The 19,092-nt window shown below is 40.9% G+C and overlaps 1 protein-coding gene across 1 annotated transcript; it reads right to left on the reverse strand.

Moving 5' to 3' along the window:
- Positions 1–14,890: 14,890 nt before the first annotated feature.
- LOC104423558 (uncharacterized protein YKR070W-like) lies at positions 14,891–18,501 on the reverse strand. Its single transcript, XM_018863393.2, has 12 exons — positions 18,296–18,501; positions 18,118–18,221; positions 17,980–18,015; positions 17,572–17,645; positions 17,415–17,455; positions 17,004–17,075; positions 16,709–16,910; positions 16,334–16,429; positions 16,160–16,227; positions 15,678–15,882; positions 15,463–15,546; positions 14,891–15,301 (listed from the first exon to the last, which is right to left on the reverse strand). Exons 1-12 carry the CDS (start codon positions 18,397–18,399, stop codon positions 15,245–15,247), a joined length of 1,143 nt encoding a protein of 380 aa, XP_018718938.2. The 5' UTR covers positions 18,400–18,501; the 3' UTR covers positions 14,891–15,244.
- Between the last annotated feature and the right edge of the window lie 591 nt (positions 18,502–19,092).

The following is a 19,092-nucleotide window of genomic DNA, read 5'->3' on the forward strand; positions in this document are numbered from 1 at the left end:
TTGAGATACAATCAACATCGAAAGAGAACGAAAAATTATTCGATCTTTGATCATTTTAGAGTGAGAAAGGGGCTCCGCCTCCGACTATGGCAGCACCATCCGCAGACATTTCACGGCGTTTCTCCTCGCATTTGTATGACATCACTTTCAAACTCACGCCTTGATTATTCAATGAGATCCGTCTCCAACCCAAAGTCAACATTCTGACCGGAACAGTACAGACCCTTCTTTAACAGGCTGCTATCGGTCGGTTGGGTCAAAGCGGAACCCACATGAAAAAATGTGGAGGAAAGGCGAGACGGATCGGTCAAACATCCGCTTCGGATAAAACCCTTAAAATTCAATTCCTCTGGTCGTTTTCTTCTCTATGGTCGCTTCGTAGACTTCTCGATTCACACTGGGATTTTCGCTCACTGAACGGCCTGGCCAGCTGTTTCAGTCAAATGAGGAGGGGCCCCTCGGCGATCCGATTATCGTGCGAAGCAAATAGTTTACGCACACAAACGAGTCAAAAGATTCTCCGGCAAATTAAGAAGAAATCCTTAAGCGATTCCCCCGTTTGATTCCCCTGTGAATGATTTTATAAAGCATCATCTCCCATTGGAAGGAAACGTGTCCGTGGATCAAGGCCTATTTTCGAAATTTATTCACGACATCGTCTTCATGCTCTCGATTTTTAATCAGTTCATCGTCCTCGTGTCGATGATCATTAAGATTTCCTATACGTAATTTGCCAATGATGGGCCCATATTGGTGCTCTAGCAAAAGGGTTTCGAGAGCATGAAGGACTCGAAATCGAGTCTTTAGTGAAAGAGTTTCGAGTCTTTTCGACCCTTGTGGTGGGGTAATCAGCACATTGATGGAACGATGAACTTCTATCATTCTTGTTCTAAAGCTAGTTAAGATGTCGGGCCAACGAAGGTGGCTAATCATAGTGCACTCGATCCCCTCTTCTTTCTTTTTTGATGCACGTCACGCTTTTCCTTTCCCCCTTTCTCTTTTTCCCTGCAATTTTGGGGGTTACAAAAGGGAGACATCGCTTTCCGCCTTTTCTTTTATGGGATTTTTTTTCCACATTTGACTGAACAACACAAATCCGCTTCTGATTATGGTGAGGGCCAGCAGGCCTTGTCGATAAATCGAGGTGAGCTGGCAAAATATCCTCAGCCACATTCATGAATCTTACCCTCAAGTGATCAACAATACATTGATCAAAAAATAAAAATGAAAGTGACCAAGATAAGATAAAATGAAATAAAATTAGGTTTGACTGTCCTTTCAAGGGTTGTTCTTTCCCATAAACTTACTTATGTGAACATATAGAGTCAACATCTTCTAGACCCTTTGTTTTCCTCTCTCTCTCTCTCTCTCTAAGAAATGTCCAGTTAATGTAGGACTAAACGTGGATCAGTGGACCATCTTGAGTTGCGGTGTTTTGTTCCGCCTTGGTCACCTAGGAAACATTTTGTGTGGTCCTTACTAAAGTCTCAATAATCCACTCTAACGTAGAGTTACTCATTCTCTTTGTCCGTCACAGTTGAGAACAAAGCCAATTTGGTGGCAACCGAGTCAAATCACTTGCAAATAACTTGAATTGGATGGAATAGTTATCAAGTGTCGATTTGACTGATTTTGAGCGGAGCACGGGTATGGGTTATCCGAATTGGTGTGAACGCACTTCGAGATGGAATGGAGGGACGAGGGACAAGTATTGGTTGGCATCAAGGGAGAGAGGACACTCCAAGCCAAGGCATTTTCAACTTCGAATTTTTTCCAAGTATAGACGAACTTGGATTTTGGCTCTTACTTACCCTAAACATGTACAGCCTTTCAAAATGTCCAAACACTAACTCTTAATCAATGTAACCTTTTTTTTTAAAAAAAAAAAAAATTTGGAGCGAATAAACATAAATAAAAAATCAGACGTAGTCCAAGAAAGCCAAGCAAAGGGGCCCCACGAGGTTGAACCTAAAGGAGCCTGTTCACACTCCACAACCGCTCTGACCATCAATTAACTAAGCCCCCCATATAAAGCCCCACCAGTCTAGCTCGTCGCTTCACTTCATCTCCTTTCTTCAATCTTCTTCCATTGATTCTCTCTCTCTCTCTCTCTCTGTGAAACAGAGACCGTCACATCTCTGTTTCTTCCCAGCAGAACCAGAGCCTCCCTGGTGTGAAGGGGATCAGAGGAATGGAGAACAGGGGCGAGACGAAGAAGACGACCCACAAGCCGAGATCGAGACTGCCGCCAAAGAGAGGCCAGATTAAAGTCAAGATCTTCAAGTTGCTGGCGAATCAAATCATCAAGCTGGCGAAAATGGGCGTGCGGAGACAGAGGAGGGAAGCATGCTGCTGCAATTCCAAGTTCGCCTCTGTAACGCCACTTGAAGACACCTAGCCCCCCCAGGCCGCTGCGAGCATCATTTTCTAGGAGGTCAATAACGATTGGGTTCATGGTTTTCCCTTTCCTTTTGGTTTTCCTTCTGTACAGTGGTTTAGAATACTTTTCATGTTTATCCCGAGTTCTTCCTTGGTAGAAGACTCGCTAATCCAGAAGTAGAGCATGGCTCATTGCATAAAGGTTGTAGCTTCTTTCATGGGTGCTATGAGAGATGTAAATAAAGGAATCTCAACTTAAGGCGAGTTCCTTTCTTGCAGAGCATCGAGCATGTTGTTAGCTTTTGTGCTCTGTTTTCTGATTCTCTGCTTCATTCTACATTAGCAGTTTCACATGCCGTTCATCCAAGATTATAACCCTCCACGCTCTCAAATCAATGGTTCCTTTCTGTAATTTCGGGTCTTCTTGATTTTTACGAGCTTCCAAAATGTTGAGAAAGAGAGACTGAGAGCGAATAAATGCAGCTCAACGGGAGACTTTTATGTCTTTCGAATGTTCATCTTTTTTTATGTCATCTTTTCGCATGCATTTTATTGGGGGGAGTTTGAAGGTGGTGATAAGGTCTACCTGCAGCTTTCCAGTTTCCCTCTTTGGCTTCAAGCAAAGTGCAAAATAAACACAAAAGTTGGCACGGTCAATGCCTTTTACATCTTCTGCTTTTCCTCTTTTGTTGTCATTTTCTTCTTTTTCTCCCGTTTTGCGGTCATTGCCGTGCCTAAAAATCTGAGGTGGGACAGGCCGAGAACTAGACAAATGGGTCAAGGGATTCCACGGCGAATAAATAAGAAATGGTTAGATAGTGTCCCGTGAATAATTCGATCGTGCGTAAACCCCATAAAATAGAAACGTGCGTGGACTCAGGTCTGTTTCGACAATATTCTAAGGTACCGTCTGCGTGCCATCAATTTCAATCAATCCGCCATCCTTCTGTCAATGTTTGTCAGGATTTCCCGATACCTAATCGGTTCTTGCAAAAGGGTTTCAAATCCAAATCGAGTCTTTAGCGAACGAGCTTCGAGTCTATGGTATGAGCACTCCGATTAGACACCGAGGGACAGAGTGCTCAGCAGGATGGGGCCGGCTCTCATACCGCAGGATCGACTCCTTGTACATAGATCGATCATCACGGCAAGCTCTTGAGACGAAAGGGTACGACCCATCAAAGCATAGAAAATATGCATTTCGATTTTAGCACATGGGGGATATCGCGGCCAAAAGTGGGTCGTCGTTTTGGGCGAGCCAAAGAGGTAGTGATCATTCATTTGTTCACTCACTCGAGCTCCTTGACTAAAAAGGGACGCCGACTCTCTCTCTCTCCTCTCTCTTCAAGGAAGTCAAATTATTCCTTTTTCTCCTCTTCTTTTTTCTGTAATTATGGGGCCAAACGATGTTAAATCACTTTCTTTCTGGATTTTGCTTACTTGACTCTTGAATGAGATGCGCCAGCTTTTGATGGTGGGGACGGGGGCCTGTTGATGAACCAGCTGGTAATTACTCACGTGAACATAGAGAGATTCAACACCTTCTATTCCCATCTCTCTCTCTCTCTCACTGAGACGCACAGCCACAGACAAAACGTATCGTCAATCATTTCCATGTAAGCCGAGTCAAATTCCTCGCGAATAACTCAAATTGGACAGACCGACGACACACAGAATGCCGGCTTTCCACCAGTTCCGAGTGGAGCACCGGCTTGAGCTACTTTCAGGTTGGTGTGATCCCGCCTCGAGATGAAGCAGGTGAACAAGTTCAGCTAGCCACTTTTAAATTCACTCCGGATTTTGATGTTTACTTGCGCCGAGCACAAAGCAACCTTTCGCCGTGTTGAAATATCAACACGTGTCATTGTATCATAATTTTTTCTTTCATAACTTTTCCTAAAGTTAGGTAATCAATTTTTATTTTGGAATTTTGCAGCCAAAAGTCGCAAGGCGTAGAGGATAAGGGCTGGCGGAAGGGGCCCCCCAAGAGGCGCTCCGTTCACACTGTGTGAACCGCTTTGACCACCTTTAAACTCTAAGCCCTCTCAGATAAACCCCCACCAGTCGAGCTCCCCGCTTCGGTTTATTCCCATCTCTTCATCCTCCTTCCATCCATCGATTCTCTCTGTCTCCGTCTGTCTGTCTCTTCTCTCTTTCTGAAACAGAGTCCTTCGTTACTCTGTTTCTTCTCCGGCGGAGCCGAGATCTCGCCTGTGCGAAGGGGATCGGAGGAACGGAGAACATGGGCGATGCGGAGAAGGCGATCCCCCACAGGCCCGAATCGATGCTCCCGCCGAGGAGAGGCCAGATCAAAGTCAGGATCTTCAAACTGCTGGCGGCTCAAATCGTCAAGCTCGCGAAGATGCTGGGGAATATACTGAGGAGCGCGTGCCGTTGCAGTCGAGAGTCCGACTCCGTGGAGCCGCTGGAAGACACGTAGCCTTCCGACACGTCGCTCGCGTCATTTTTCCGGGAGCATACTACCCATTGGTGCATGGATTTTTTTCCTTTCGTTTCTGTTCTTTGCTTTTGTACAGCGGAGCAGAAACTTTTTTTTTTTTTTTTTTTTTTTCATGTTTTATCTCGAGTTCTTCCTTGATCCCGGATGGGAAGAAAATTGAGTAACCCACACAAGCAGAGCATGGCTCATTGCGCACCCAGTAAAAAGCTTGTAACTTCATTCCGTGGGTGCTTCTATAAAGTTATTTATATAATAACAGAAGAAATTTCGATGGTCGCCGTCGCCATTCTCTCTCTCTCTCTCTCTCTCTCTCTGTGGGGCCTCTGATCTGATGATGATGCAGAGATCGCGCGCATCGACTCCTGATATGGCTACCTTGGATCCGACCGGGGGCGACAGACTTGGGTCGTGCTCGAGCTGTTTCATGGCGGTGAGGCTGAGCAGCGTTGACAGTGGTGGTTGAGCGTGGTTGGCGGGAGTGAAGCCCAGTTTTGGTATTGTAGGCGGCGGCGGCGGCGGCGTTGTGGCGATGGACGAGCCCGGTGGTGGTGGGCTTTCGAGTTCGGGTTGTTCGAGGGAAGCGGCGACGGTTGGTGGCGGGCGGCCATGGCAGTGGCCGAGAGCTAACTTTGGCAATTTTTACCGACCAATTATTATTTTCTTAACGTGCATCCATTCAAAACTACACATCGGACAGCTCGGTCGATTTAACAGTTTTAGTGCCACATTATAATTTTTAATGTATGGGTTTTATGAGAGACCTTTGAGAAGTTGTACAAAAGGCAAATTAGGTTTCGATTGGAAAAAACAAAAAGGTATAAAATCTCAAAAATTCGCCGTCCTTGAAATCCGCGAGGGAATGGTGTCGAACGAGAACAAAATTATAGCCATCTTCAGGGCCGTCAAGAACCTAGGAGCATCATCTCTTACCGCAGCAAAAATGTCGGTTCGTGAAAATTATAGATTATCTCATTCTCGCGGTCCCAGTACAGTCCGGACTCTTTAGTTTAATAGTAATAAATAAACAAAAAACGTGTTAGGAATATGAAAGTCTCTGAGGCGTTGCGTGCGCTTTGCATCGACCTAATCTCACGTTGTATATAACTCTATATTGCCCGGTAGTTGAGATTCTATGACACATTGACTTTATAGAACTGATAATTGATGATGATGATGATGATGACGAACCGATGCATATGAAATGGGTGCTTATGTGTTATGTGCATGGTCCGTGCGTTTCACTCCCACATCACCATGAATTTGAGTTTGCTTTGGCCACTATTTTCTTTCTTTGTCTTCATCTCTCTCTTTTTTTTAGTGACTATGATGCACCACGATGGGATGTTGCAAAGTTGTTCCCAAATTTCTTGGGTCACTAATCATATTGGTAAAAAAAAGCGGCACAAAAGAAATTCGGACATGCTTATATTTTGAATGTGGGATTGGGGGTAAAACACGTGATTATGCCATAAAAAAAAATTCTAAATCGAAACGTCATAACAAGTTTACTCAAATCTTAAGAAAAAATTTATGACAAAATTAGGGATTTTGACATATTTTGAAAATGCGTGAGAGCTTTCAAACAATTTATAACAAATTTTCAAATCTTAGTTCATTTTCTTCGAATCTAATTTCCCTAGAACGACGTTGTTTAGGAGACCCGTTTTCATTGAATTTTCACATTGGATCCACCTCACGTGCCAATTATCCAAGTTGCTAGTGTAAATAATGGGTCGAAGCTATAGCAAGCTAGATTCTTTGTAGACATGCCTATTTGAGTATTTTGTAACATGAAAATTACCCGAAGGTAAATACAACGCGGGTGTGCCGATTTGGGTTTTCTTTTTTTTCTTTTGGGTATTAACTGAAAAAAATTAAGTTGCCGCTTGGAACATAGCCTGCGACCTCATCTACATTCATTCAACCCACTTCAAGCCACTAAAATTTTGCTTTTCAAGGAATCAATTTGACTCATGAGATTTACAGCTCATCCACTGGCAACTGACGATAGCGACTCTTCTTCTTCACGCATATGCGCCGCTGAGTCGAGACACGTGTCCGAAACAGGCCAGACAATGTGAAAATTAATAACCCAATAAAGCAATATTCCAAAATAAAATTCCATACTAAAGCAAACATTTTTCATGTATTTTTTTTTGTTGGCCGACTCATTAATTTAAGGAGCCTGTGGGCCCCACTAAGTGATTGATCCGATTAGCATCCTCCCTTTGATAAAATGACCCGCCACGTGTAGCTCGGCCGAAAAGCGGACCCCAAGCCAAAAAAAAAGAGGAACGTTGATAACGAAAGAGTCGGCAGACCAAAAAAAAAAAAAAAAAAAAATTGAAAATGTCAATGCATTCAAGGATGATGGGTTATATCTTTGAAAACTTACGTCAGGTTGCCGACGTCATAATTCATTTGATGGGCTGTGATCAACTATGTAGCACGGACACTCTCCGGAAGCCTTCGTGTCGTGTCCGACACGCTCCGACACGTCCCGACACGCTCCGACACACGGTCAACGAGTGTCGAAAAATCCAACACGTGATCAACTCTTTCCGACACGCTCCGACACGCGAGTCCAGAATTTTGACACGTGATTTCGACACGCACGAGGTCAATTTTAAAAATTTATAATACTTGAAGGGTCAAAATATAAATGTACATAAAAGAAGTAATAAAAGAAGTAATAAAATTGCTATAAATATACACACACGGGTCAATTTTTTTTTTTTTCAGTTTTATTTTTTTTAAAGTCTTTTACTCTGAAAGAATTAATAAAAAATGCTATGTATGATAAATAAATAAATTTAAAAATATCATTTTAGCATTTTTCTTTAAACAATGTTTTTTTCCTCTAAGTTTTGTGTATTATTGTAACAAATTAAAATAATGAATGATATTATTTAATATTTTTTGTGTAAATTAATTCTAGGCTATTTTTATTATTATTATTTATTTATGTATTTATATATAAAAATATATCTAATATATAATGTGTCGGAATGTGTCGAAATTCTCTAATTTTAAGAAATGACGTGTCGACGTGTCGTATCGTGTCGTGTCACGTGTCACGTGTCCGTGTCCGTGCTACATAGGTGATCAACCCCCACGTCGACCACACGTTAAAAATGTAAGAGGCCAATAACGCTTGAAATTCAAGATGGAGGACGAAAGGTAAAGTGTCGATTGCTCAATTGAGAATTTAATTTCTGTTTCAGGACACTTTTTGGAGGTACTTTTAGAAGATTAAACTTATCCCCACGAAATATATAGGCATCACAATAGGTTGGCTATTAGTCAAGAATTATTCTATTTCCTAATGAAATATATGAACTTTAAAAGACTTGCAGCCATGAATAGTAATTTTGTGGCAGATCACCCTACTTGTGGCAAGAGGGGGAAAAATTGACAACTCTATCACGCAGATCACTTCGATCATATAAGCAAGAATCAGGAATCTATATATATGAAGCATTGGGCAAGTTAGTAAGTATTTCCATGTCCCCCATCTTCCCACATATTATTACTTGAGCCCCTTTTGCTAAAGTAAGGAATCTAAACATTTTCATGAGTCTCGTGACGATACCAGGAATAGATCAAAGCTAACTAAGTAATGAGACTATCCATTTTGTATCTCCACAATGAATTCTCTCCCAAATTGAATGAGTTCGGATTCTTTTGAAAAAAGCAAGGTCCATAATTGAAAGAGTATATCGGCTCTACAATTATTAGCCGCACTGCTTGCTCAAGATGTAGTCCACATAAGACATACTCGAAAATTGGGATGAGCATGATTCTTTGATGGAATTGGGAATTGAACTGAATTGGGCATGGGAATTGGTTTAGTTTCAAGATTTAATGAGAATTTATCCGCTTCTCAATTCCCAATTCCAAACTTTTGAAATCGGTACTATGTAGTCCAATTCTTGGTTCTATCCTTAAATTGGATCAAGAACTTGTGCTATTGGAATTAGTAGTGTGCACCTAATAAAAACACTATTTCTCTCAATACTATTAAGTTTGTTCTTCTCTTTTCTTCTCAACAGACCTGAGTCCGCCTCTCTTTGGGTGCATTTGGTTCAATATTTTGAAAACCTATTGAAGAAATACAAAGCATCTTAGCCTAGAAGATTTTGGGCAAATGCAAAGATCATTTGGTAAACTACGCTTTGAGAAGCAATTTTGAAAAAAATACCATTTGATAAAAAAATATTTGAAATTTTTTTTGGGTGATTAATATTAGTTTTTTTTAATGGTGAAGGGTTATGGCTATTAGCGAGCTAGATCTAGCATCGGCAGCTATCGAGTGACCTTTAGCAAGGGTCGCCCAACCTCGGGTGAACCTTGGGGAGGGTTGTGCAACCTGGATGACTGTCGCTTAAGTCTCGCGGCCTCAAGTGGCCCTTGCTTAGGTGTCACTAGGGTCGCATGATCGACAGCTGCCATTGCACGACCCTTGTGAGACCCAAGTGACGGCCGCCACGTGACCCTAGTGAGACCTAGGCGATGATCGCTTGAGGCCACGGTACCCAATGTTGGGTTGTGTGTCGCTTGGGGTCATGTGACCTCCAACGGCCCCTCCCACCTAGAAGTCATCCGACCTCGGTGACCTCGATCAATAGTCGTTAATACCAAATCTGGCCGTAGCCCTTGTTGGACTAACGAAGGGTTAGGTCTTTTTTCTGATTAAAGAAAAAAGAATGATGGACAAAATCGAAGATTTGAAGAATTAGTGATGGTAATTTTAAAGGAAAAAAATTAGTTTTAACATTTGACAAAATGTTGAAAGCCCAATGCTAGTCCCTACTAATATTGGGCTTCAACTTTTCAATGTTGGCTTTCACTTGAAAATTCCTTTAAAATAATTGATAAACAGTCTAACATTTCCCCAAGGAGGATTGGAGAACATGAAAGTTTCTTGGAAATGTTGAACTAAATGCATCATCTATCTTTACTGTACTTCTAAATAAAACAAGACGAATACCTACTACACATGTCAAACCCCATACAAACATATTCCAAAAACTTACAAAGTATATGCGTGGTACCTATTAACTAGGAAAAATGCCTACACAAACGGCTAAGAATTTTCTGATAAAGTTTGATTAGATGTAATGCTTCATGACAGTGCCTGTGACCAATACCGAGACAACACCAGAAAGAGCAAAATCTTTGAACACAATAACTAGACTGGGCACCAATCAAATTACATACTCTAAAAAGATGAGAAATACGTATGCTGCAAGAAGCTTTATGACATCCATTCTAAAACAGAGAATTGATGATAACACTAACAAGTAACTTGAGCACAGCTTGGTTCACTTGAACAACATAATCAACCTTTTGTGTAGTCCAGTAATCGAAGAGCTTCATATTCTTCATTATTGGTACAAACAACAAGAAATAAAAAAATGGAAAAAATAAGAGGAAATGGCCGGTACCCAAAGAGACTCTAGAATTGACCCTCAAACCAATTGATAGAGTAGGGCCCTATTTGGTAACACTTCCGAGAACAACTAATTCTCTTCTTTTATTTCCCAAAACCAAAAAGGAACATAAATTCGTTTGATAAATTTTTTATTTCCGAAAATAAAAATCCATTTTTTTGTTCTTGAGAATAGATTTGGAATATAATCAAAATGTAGAAAAAAAATTACTTCTTGTTCCTGAGAATAATTTCTAGAATCAAGTCTAATTTTTTTCTTTTCTTTTCTTTTTCTTCTTCTTCTTTTTGGCTAGCAACCTTAGTGGAGTGTCGCTTGCCTGAGCCTTGCTAGGCCAAGGCGAGGCTGACCTCACACCACCTACGCACTTGCCAATCTCGCCTAAATCTGGCGAGGCTGAGACTCATGGTTGCTAGGCAAGCCTCTAATGAGCTTGCTAAACCTTGTCCAGCTAGTCACTAACCATTACTATGGCAGGCGACCGGCCATGAAGAAGGAAGAAGAAGAGAAAAGGAAAAATAATACAAAAATAAGAAAATATATAAGTATTAAAAAATTAAAAGAAACAAAAAAATTTCAAAATCTTACCAAACTCATTTTTATCATTGCAATAGAAATTTAAGATAGTTACTAAGCGCCTTAAAAAATTAAGAAATTATTATTAGGAATAGAATAAAAAGAATCATTTTTGAGTAAAAATTGCTTTAAAAAACAGAATGGTTGCTAAACACGCCCTAAATTACAAATTCAAAAGATTGAGGGACCGGTCCTGATAGGAGATAAGTTTGAAGTTTCAAATCAAATCAGAATGACTCTAGAATTTCTTATCCCTAATTGAGAAGGGCAACAAAAACGGCCCCATAAGTTAAAACCTATGGTCGCCTGTTCACACACGGACCATCTTTGGCTTAGCCGTCATTTAAACCTCTGCACCCGTCATGGTCGTTGCTTCGCTTATTTCCCATTCTTCAATCTTCTTCCATTGACTCTGACTCTCTCTCTTTCTCTCTCTGAAACAGAGTCCATCGTTCCTCTGTTTCTTCTCAGCAGAGCCAGAGCTTGCCCGTGTAGAGGATCAGAGAAATGGAGAAGAGGGACGAGACGAAGAAGATGGCCTACAAGCCGAGATCAAGGCTGCCACCAAAGAGAGGTCAGATTAAAGTCAAGATCTTCAAGCTACTGGCGGCTCAAATAAACAAGCTCGTGAAAATGGGTGAACAGAAACAGAGGAAAGGATGTTGTTGCGATTGTCAGTTCGCCTCCATAACGCCGCTTGAAGACATGTAGCCTCCCCATGTTGCTCGCATCATTGTTCGGAAAGATAACGATTGGCACATGATTTTCCTTTTCATGTTGGTTTTTATTTGGTGCAGTGGAATAAGAATGTCTTTCGTGTTTATCTTGAGCTCTTCCTTGATCCGGGACTGGTAGAAATTTCACTAATTCTGAAGCAAAGCATGGCTCATTGCGTACCTTGTAAAAGCTTGTAGCTTCATTTCATGGACGCTTGTACAATATTAGAGAGAAGTAAATTTAACAAATTTCAATGTTCGCCCGTCACCACTCTCTCTCTCTCTCTCTCTTGCTCTCTATCGGGTCGACCTCCATTGGAGGTCAAGGCTGTGAGTCAAGGTCTCCATCGACCTTAGCGCCTCAGATCAGAGGCCGCTCTAGAGGTAGCGTGCCTCAACTCGTGATCAAGACCTCCATGGAGGTCGTCAATTCAAATCTGTTGGTCATGGCTATCTTGGATCTGACTTGGAGGAAAGAGAGTTGGGTCGTGCTCGAGCTGGTTTCATGGCGGTGAGGCTGAGCCGCGTTGGCGGGGGTGAGGGCGAGTCCATGGCGGTTGACTGTGGTTTGGTAGTTTTGGTGGTGGCAGCAGCGGCAGTTGTGGCGGTGGACGAGCTTGGTGGTGATGGTCTTCGCTTCTCGAGTGTTTGATTGAAGTTATTGTGGTTGGCTGCGGCGGTGGCGGCAGTGGTCGAGCTTGGTAGTGGTGGTTATTGAATTTAGGGTGTTTAAAGATGACACATAACATGTGTTGATGGAATTATTTTAACGTTAAATTAACAACATTAGCTAGCGGTAAACGGTTTCAAAATCAGCCTAGGTTCTACTTGGATCCTAGAATCTATCCATCGAAATTGGTTCCAAATTTTTTGAACCTATAACTTACCACACTTCTGAAATCTAAATCCAAGGTTTATCTAGATTTTATATGTATTTAATTGCAGTGAATCATCATCTTAATGATCACCATTTGCTATTATAATCCACTAACCCCAACATATATGTAGACACACCAAAGAATATGAAAATATTTACAAAGTAACTCAACCGTGGATATGCTAGAAATGGAAGCCAAACTAATGGTTCCAAATTATACACTAATCACTAGAAGTGATATAATACAACTAGATTATGCAAACACACATCAAAACTTATTTTAGATTTCACATGGAACCTGAAATATAAAATCTACCGCTGAAACATGTTCTTCAATTTTTGAACTCTTCTTATATACTCTAAAACTTGAAACCAACCTAATTCCAATAGGTTTGGTTCTCGAGTTCCCACTCTACCGTGGAACCATACTTACCCTAATGTTAGCACCACATTATCATCTTCGAAATGGGAATCTAATGAAGACATATGTATTTAGCCTAATTGAAAAGTTGAAATCTTTTATTGAACAAAAAAAGAATGAAAATCCAAATATTTTACGACATTCTATTTCTAAAAAATTTCTCAAAAGCAAGATCCTGTCTCATAAAGTTATGTACTTTGTCCACAGTTCTTCTTTTGAGTGATGTTTTTATGTCCAGAGGCTCTGTCTTCTCTATACAAACGACAAATTTTTTTTTAAAAAATTAAATTTTATTTCATTATTATTATTATTATTATTATTATTTTTGCAAAAGAAACGAAATTCCGATTATTTAATTAGGCTCTTTCTTTCTTTAAACTGTGAACAGAAAATTGCCATTGTTAAATCATCGACGGATGTTGTCCAATGAGAAAGAATCAGAATGATTTCAGTGCCGTCGAGAACAAAGAAGCAGCATCTCTTCTCGCCGCAAAAACATCGTACACTTTATACCCTATTCTTGCTGATCTAGTAGTACAAGCCAGACTCTAGTTTTAAGAACTAAAAAAGAAATAAAAAGGGCAATCAAAGAATTATATTTAAAAAGAAAAAGAGGTTCTTCTAGGAGTTGCTTGCGCTTCACATCTTCTTGATCTCGCACATTATAACTACACGGCCTAGCAAGTTCAGAGTACCTATGACATAGACTTTTATAGAACCACCTGGCTCTGATGTTGCCTGGTGAAGTTCTTGCAATCTATAAGAAATATGTCCAAGCTCAGTGTACAGGCTAACACAAATGGTTGAATATTTAATCTGTGCAATACAGATCATTAACTTTAGCACAATATACAATTTCATCTTTAAAATTTTAATTTATTTAATATGATTCATGAATTGTTGGTATATATTTAGTATAATACCTATATCATATGAAATTGTTGAGAAATTTAGGGACTATTGAACAAATTAAAAATTCATAGACGATATTACACATTAAATCAAAGTTTAGGAATCATTTATATCATTTTCCCTTATACATAAATTTTGCTCCACATACTATAATAAATTGGCCATGGATCAATGCAACGGAAGTGAGCATTGATGTGCATGTGCATAATGCACGGGTGGTATCCCACATCTTTTGCATACGTACCTTCTTTACATACATGCATTCTCTTTTCATCTGCAAATTTAAAATTTTGGGTCAAATTTCCTAACATGGTAGAAGGATCGCGTTTTGCCCAGAGTTTATTCACACTTGCACAGCCTCATCTCTAACTAAAGGCTCGTGCTTTCTAATAGTGCGGTCGTTTTGCTCACGCGTCACGACTGATTTGAATTGGCTTTTCTCTGGCTTTTCCCTTTTTCGGCTTTCATGTTCCTGTTCTTTTCTCAGCGACTACACATCACAACGAAAGTCGTAAGAGATTTTTTTTTCAAAGTTGTTGAAAACGAGAACACGCCTACTTTTGGATAGGGTTGACGGCACTCTAATGGCTCTTAACATTAGTAGGCTGCTATATGTCGTCTACATTCAAGCCCCATAAAATCTGGCTTTTTCAAGAGTTTCAACTGGACGTGGAGATTTTCATACCATCCAAACAGGCGACAGCGATTCTTCTTTACATGTGGACCGCTGATAACTTCTATTTCGAACACATGGAAAATGTCATTGCATTCATACGATGATGGGTCAGCAATCACATTGAGAATCCTAGGGGTCTTACGTCACGTTGCTTATGTCATAATTCGTAGGACTGAATTTTGATTGACCTCCATGTCGACAATATGTTATAATTGTAGGAGCCCCAAAAACATATGAAATTCAAACAAAGCACAATAGTAAAGTGACGATTGCTAAATTGAGGATTCAATAAGGTCGGAGACACTTGTTTGTTTGCACGAAATGTAAAGGCATGGCAGTAGGTCAACTACTGGTCACGACCTATTCCATTTCATGGCGAAAGACATGAACAACTTCGTAAGACTTGCAGCCACGGACAGTAATTTCGCAGTAAATGATCCTCGTTTTGGCAAGAGCGGAACAAGGACGTTCGGTCTCCCAGATCGCCTCTATAGGCAAGAATCGGGAATCTGTATACAAGAAGCATTTGGCAGGATAGCAAGAATTTCCATCTCCTCACATATTATTACTGAAGCCCCTTTTGCTGAAGTAAGAAATCTAAACATTTTCGCAGTTTCGTGACGAAACAAAGAATAGATGAAAGCCAACTAAGTAGTGAGACTACCCATTTCGCATATCCACAGCGAATTCGCCCCAGCAGATTGAACGGGTCCGGATTCTTTGTGACAAAACAAGGGCCGTGCCGGTTTAAAGACTAGCAGCAGGCTCTACAACTATCAGCTGCCCTCCCTGCTCAAGATGTAGTCCACTGCCTCTTCGACTGTGTCAACAACCTGTCGAACAATGCAAAGGAGCAATGCTCAGAAGCCAAACCCAAATTCGGACCAATCTTCCATCAAAGTAGATACGCATTCTTATGGAAAATCACAGATCAACTTCTTTTGCAACAGGAGCAATCTTCTTTAGATATCCTTTTGCACCTTTGTCAACTTACCAGATCTGCAGGAAAACTCGTGTCGTTATCTTCTCCCTTGAACACACCTGTTCTAGTCAAGATAGAGAACCAAGGATGTCCCGCCTGAATATCAAGCATAAGTTCTCTTGCTTTAGGTATTAAGCCGAAAATAGAAAAGGTATTGAGAAGCCAGGAGTGGATGACGTGTGCAACTAGCGTGAATCAATATGTTCAAGAACCGCATCTTAGCCAACCTGTTGAGCACCCTTGATGTCTACAGAAGGATTGTCGCCGACCATGTAAAGGGTGCTGAAGGAATATGACTGGGGAGATATGTCGTCCATGCCATGAACATCACAGTGCGAAAGTGAGAGCTGTCTCAACGTCATTTCAGCATTGTCAAACACGAACGGATTAGGTTTGCCAAAAGAAACATACTCCAAGGGATGATGATGAATTCTGCATATATCGAAGAAAAGCATGTGAGTTGGAACAGTTAAGGGAGTGTTAGGTGATTGAGGGATTTGGCAAGGGTTTAGGGCTTTATCAGCGTCTTTTAGCTATTGGCTTTCACAAGACCTTCCACTGAAGTGTGTGAAACTTGACTTTAAAGCTTAAACTCATGATCGGTTATGACTTATAGGCCTAATGTAATCGCTGAACGTATCCAATTTCTTAACACATAATTATTTTCATCCAAAAAGGTTCAAGTTCATCTAAGATAAAGACACTTCACCTGTTGAAGACACTCTCTAAAGCAACTCTAAAGGCACCTATCCCAAGTCGCTCCAGCGGAAAAGCAGCCTGCACTGAGTACCCTTGGCTAATTTGAGAATTGCAAACTCTTTCCTAGAGAGGAGAAGATGAAGCATCCAATCGAACTTTACATGGTTTCAGCCAATGAAACAACCTGATATTCAAGATCATCAGCTGCAAAGTATAAAGGTGGTTGATGTCCATCCGATTGTCCTGGAAGCCCTCCTGACCTTAGAATGTCACAGAGAACCTGTTGCAGTTACTCTGTTATTGCAGAGCAATTACAGTAGAGTCCAGAACTTAGACTGCACATGTATTGCAAGATATTTCTTTCTAACAGAACGAGATGACTAAAGGAAATTCAGAGGCAGATTTCATCTAATAGTACCATAACGATATCATAAATTCCATGGAAACTAAAACATATCCAGGGGATACTAGAACTTGGAGGAGGTATATCATCATAACACAAATGGATGCATATATTGACAGAACTGATGCATTGAAAGAAAAAAATACAGCGGAATACCTGTATGTCTCTGCCCCAATCTACAGGATCACTGATAACAAATGCGGCCTGCACTCTCTCAGAAAGAACATCACACTTTAATTTCAAATCCTTGAGGCAGCTACTTTGGCCACAGACATTATCGTTTGTCCAGGCTTTGTATTGAGATACAGGATCGATGTTACTGAAACAGGAAGCATATTCATCGATCGATAACACTTTTCTGCAAAGAAAAATCCCTAACTTCCTGTCAGATCTCTAGTTTTAGAGAAGCCAGTCAAGATGAATAAATCGAAGTCGTTAGGCTAGTACTCACTTGAAACCATACTCAGACATCACTAGAGCAGGGTCTCCCTTCCCAGTGGCTACAATGAGTTCATTTTCATATCTGGACAATACTAATTTATTTACATAAAGTCAGATTAAATTACTGCTTGAGCAAAAATTTTTGGACTTAGGTAAATGAATTATCCTGATGAGGATTTTCATCATCAATGAATTATACAGGAGAAACACTGTATACAATCTGCAAGCAATAAAGCTTGTGTCTTTCACATCAAATTCATACAGATTTCAAGATGAGTTTTGCAAGCATAGTTCATCAAGTAACCCCATTGAAACAATCATGGGAATGCAATTGCCGATATGGGCATGCAAATGTAGAACTATTGATTACAAGTAGCGTAAAACTTCCAAAGTGCTAAGCACCAAGAAACCAATTCTGTACCTATTCAACAGATTTCTGAAAGAAGAATGACCCTGCAGCACCTGCAGAAGGATAGCATAAAGGAAGCAAGCTGTGGCAAGGGCTCAATAAGTCATGTCATGGTCTACATTTAAATGCGAAAAACTGTCCATTCTGCAAGTCCTCTTAGAAACAATACCTGAGCAGGAGAAATGTTCACTCCCAGAAGCTGACTCAGTTCAAGTGCTCGTGTAAACTCCGGAATACCACCTCCTATCAGACAACATGAAACAGTTTGCAACTAGGAATCATATGATTTATAAGCACATTGCAATGTTCACGGGTTTACTCTATTTTTCCAGATAAAACGTCTCAGATAATGCCAATGCCCAGAGAGTCACCCAATTAAAATCTACCGAAGGCAAGGATCGGACCACAAGTTTTCCCAACCCGTAAATGTAAACAGGCGACACAAATATGCGATGTCAAACTAATAGAAAGGCATAACAAACGAACAACTTGTCTATCGTCGCCTCCAATTCAGCCAAAGCATAAATAATCAGAAAGAGCCCCTCGATTCATCTAGAAGCGACCAGTAGTGGCTCACCGTTAGTCAAGAACACAAAGGGAACCTTCAAAACGCCTGAGAACAACGATAATGACAATTACATGAAAAACGAAAACCTCGAAACCAAAGAAAAAGGACAACAACGCACAGGACAATCGGGAAAACGTGAATTTTTACCGTGATCATCGTACAATCGCCGCAAAGCCTGGGAAGAGCCTCTGATCCGAGCACGTCCCCGAAGAATGACTCCATCAACGTCGAACGCAATTCCGAAAGAAGACCTGCAAAGTACACCACGAGAGCTCCCGTGATTCTGGGACGATTACAGGGCGAAGAGAGAGCACCGTTTAAGCACCTGTTCGGCCGCGACTGATGCTGAGAGGAGACTGGAGGTTTGTAGGACGCGAATGGAGCTCCGCCTCGGAACGGAGAAACCCGAAACACCGAGCGGAGTCTCATCTCTTCACTGGTTCACCCGGAGTCTGGTGAGCAGAGCGACTCCTGCTCGTGGTCGGGAACGCAACAACGGACATCCACGTAAAATTGAGAGGCCTGGTAATGGAACGGTCGGTGTCGGTCGTTCTTGAGAATGACGGTCGCTTTTGAGCCGCAAATTCCACCATAGTCACCTACGTAGTCTCTTGCCTTGACCGAGGCATATCCGAGAAACAGGAATAATGGAAAAATCACAAGATCAAGAAAATTCCTAAATTGATATATCTACAATATATTTAGCTCACTAATTTTTGCATCATAAAAAAATCATAAATTAGCTCATCAGTCACCAATATTTCGATAAATTGCAATGTGGAAACATAGGTGAGAAAAAACTCGACTTATATCTATCCAAATTAAAATTTCAGTACGAATGGCTCTTAGAAAGGAGTCACCTTTGAAATTCAAGCTTCTCTGATAATTCTCAAACCTATGAGGGAGAGGATCTTGAAAAGGGTCATGAAACTTAAGTCATCCCAGGACAAGCATTCAGGTCATTAGCAACTATTTCTTCATAAGCTCTGCCATGGAAAATACCAAGTTCGAAGGATACTCGCTCTTTGAGCAAAGAGTTAATGAAGCTTTGCAGATTCTCCTTCACCTTATCTCCGTCGAGAACCAATTTTGATGGCCACGGACAGCAATTCCTCTCTCAAT

This window comes from Eucalyptus grandis, chromosome 10, assembly GCF_016545825.1.
Source record: "Eucalyptus grandis isolate ANBG69807.140 chromosome 10, ASM1654582v1, whole genome shotgun sequence".
Taxonomy (NCBI): Eukaryota; Viridiplantae; Streptophyta; class Magnoliopsida; order Myrtales; family Myrtaceae; genus Eucalyptus; species Eucalyptus grandis.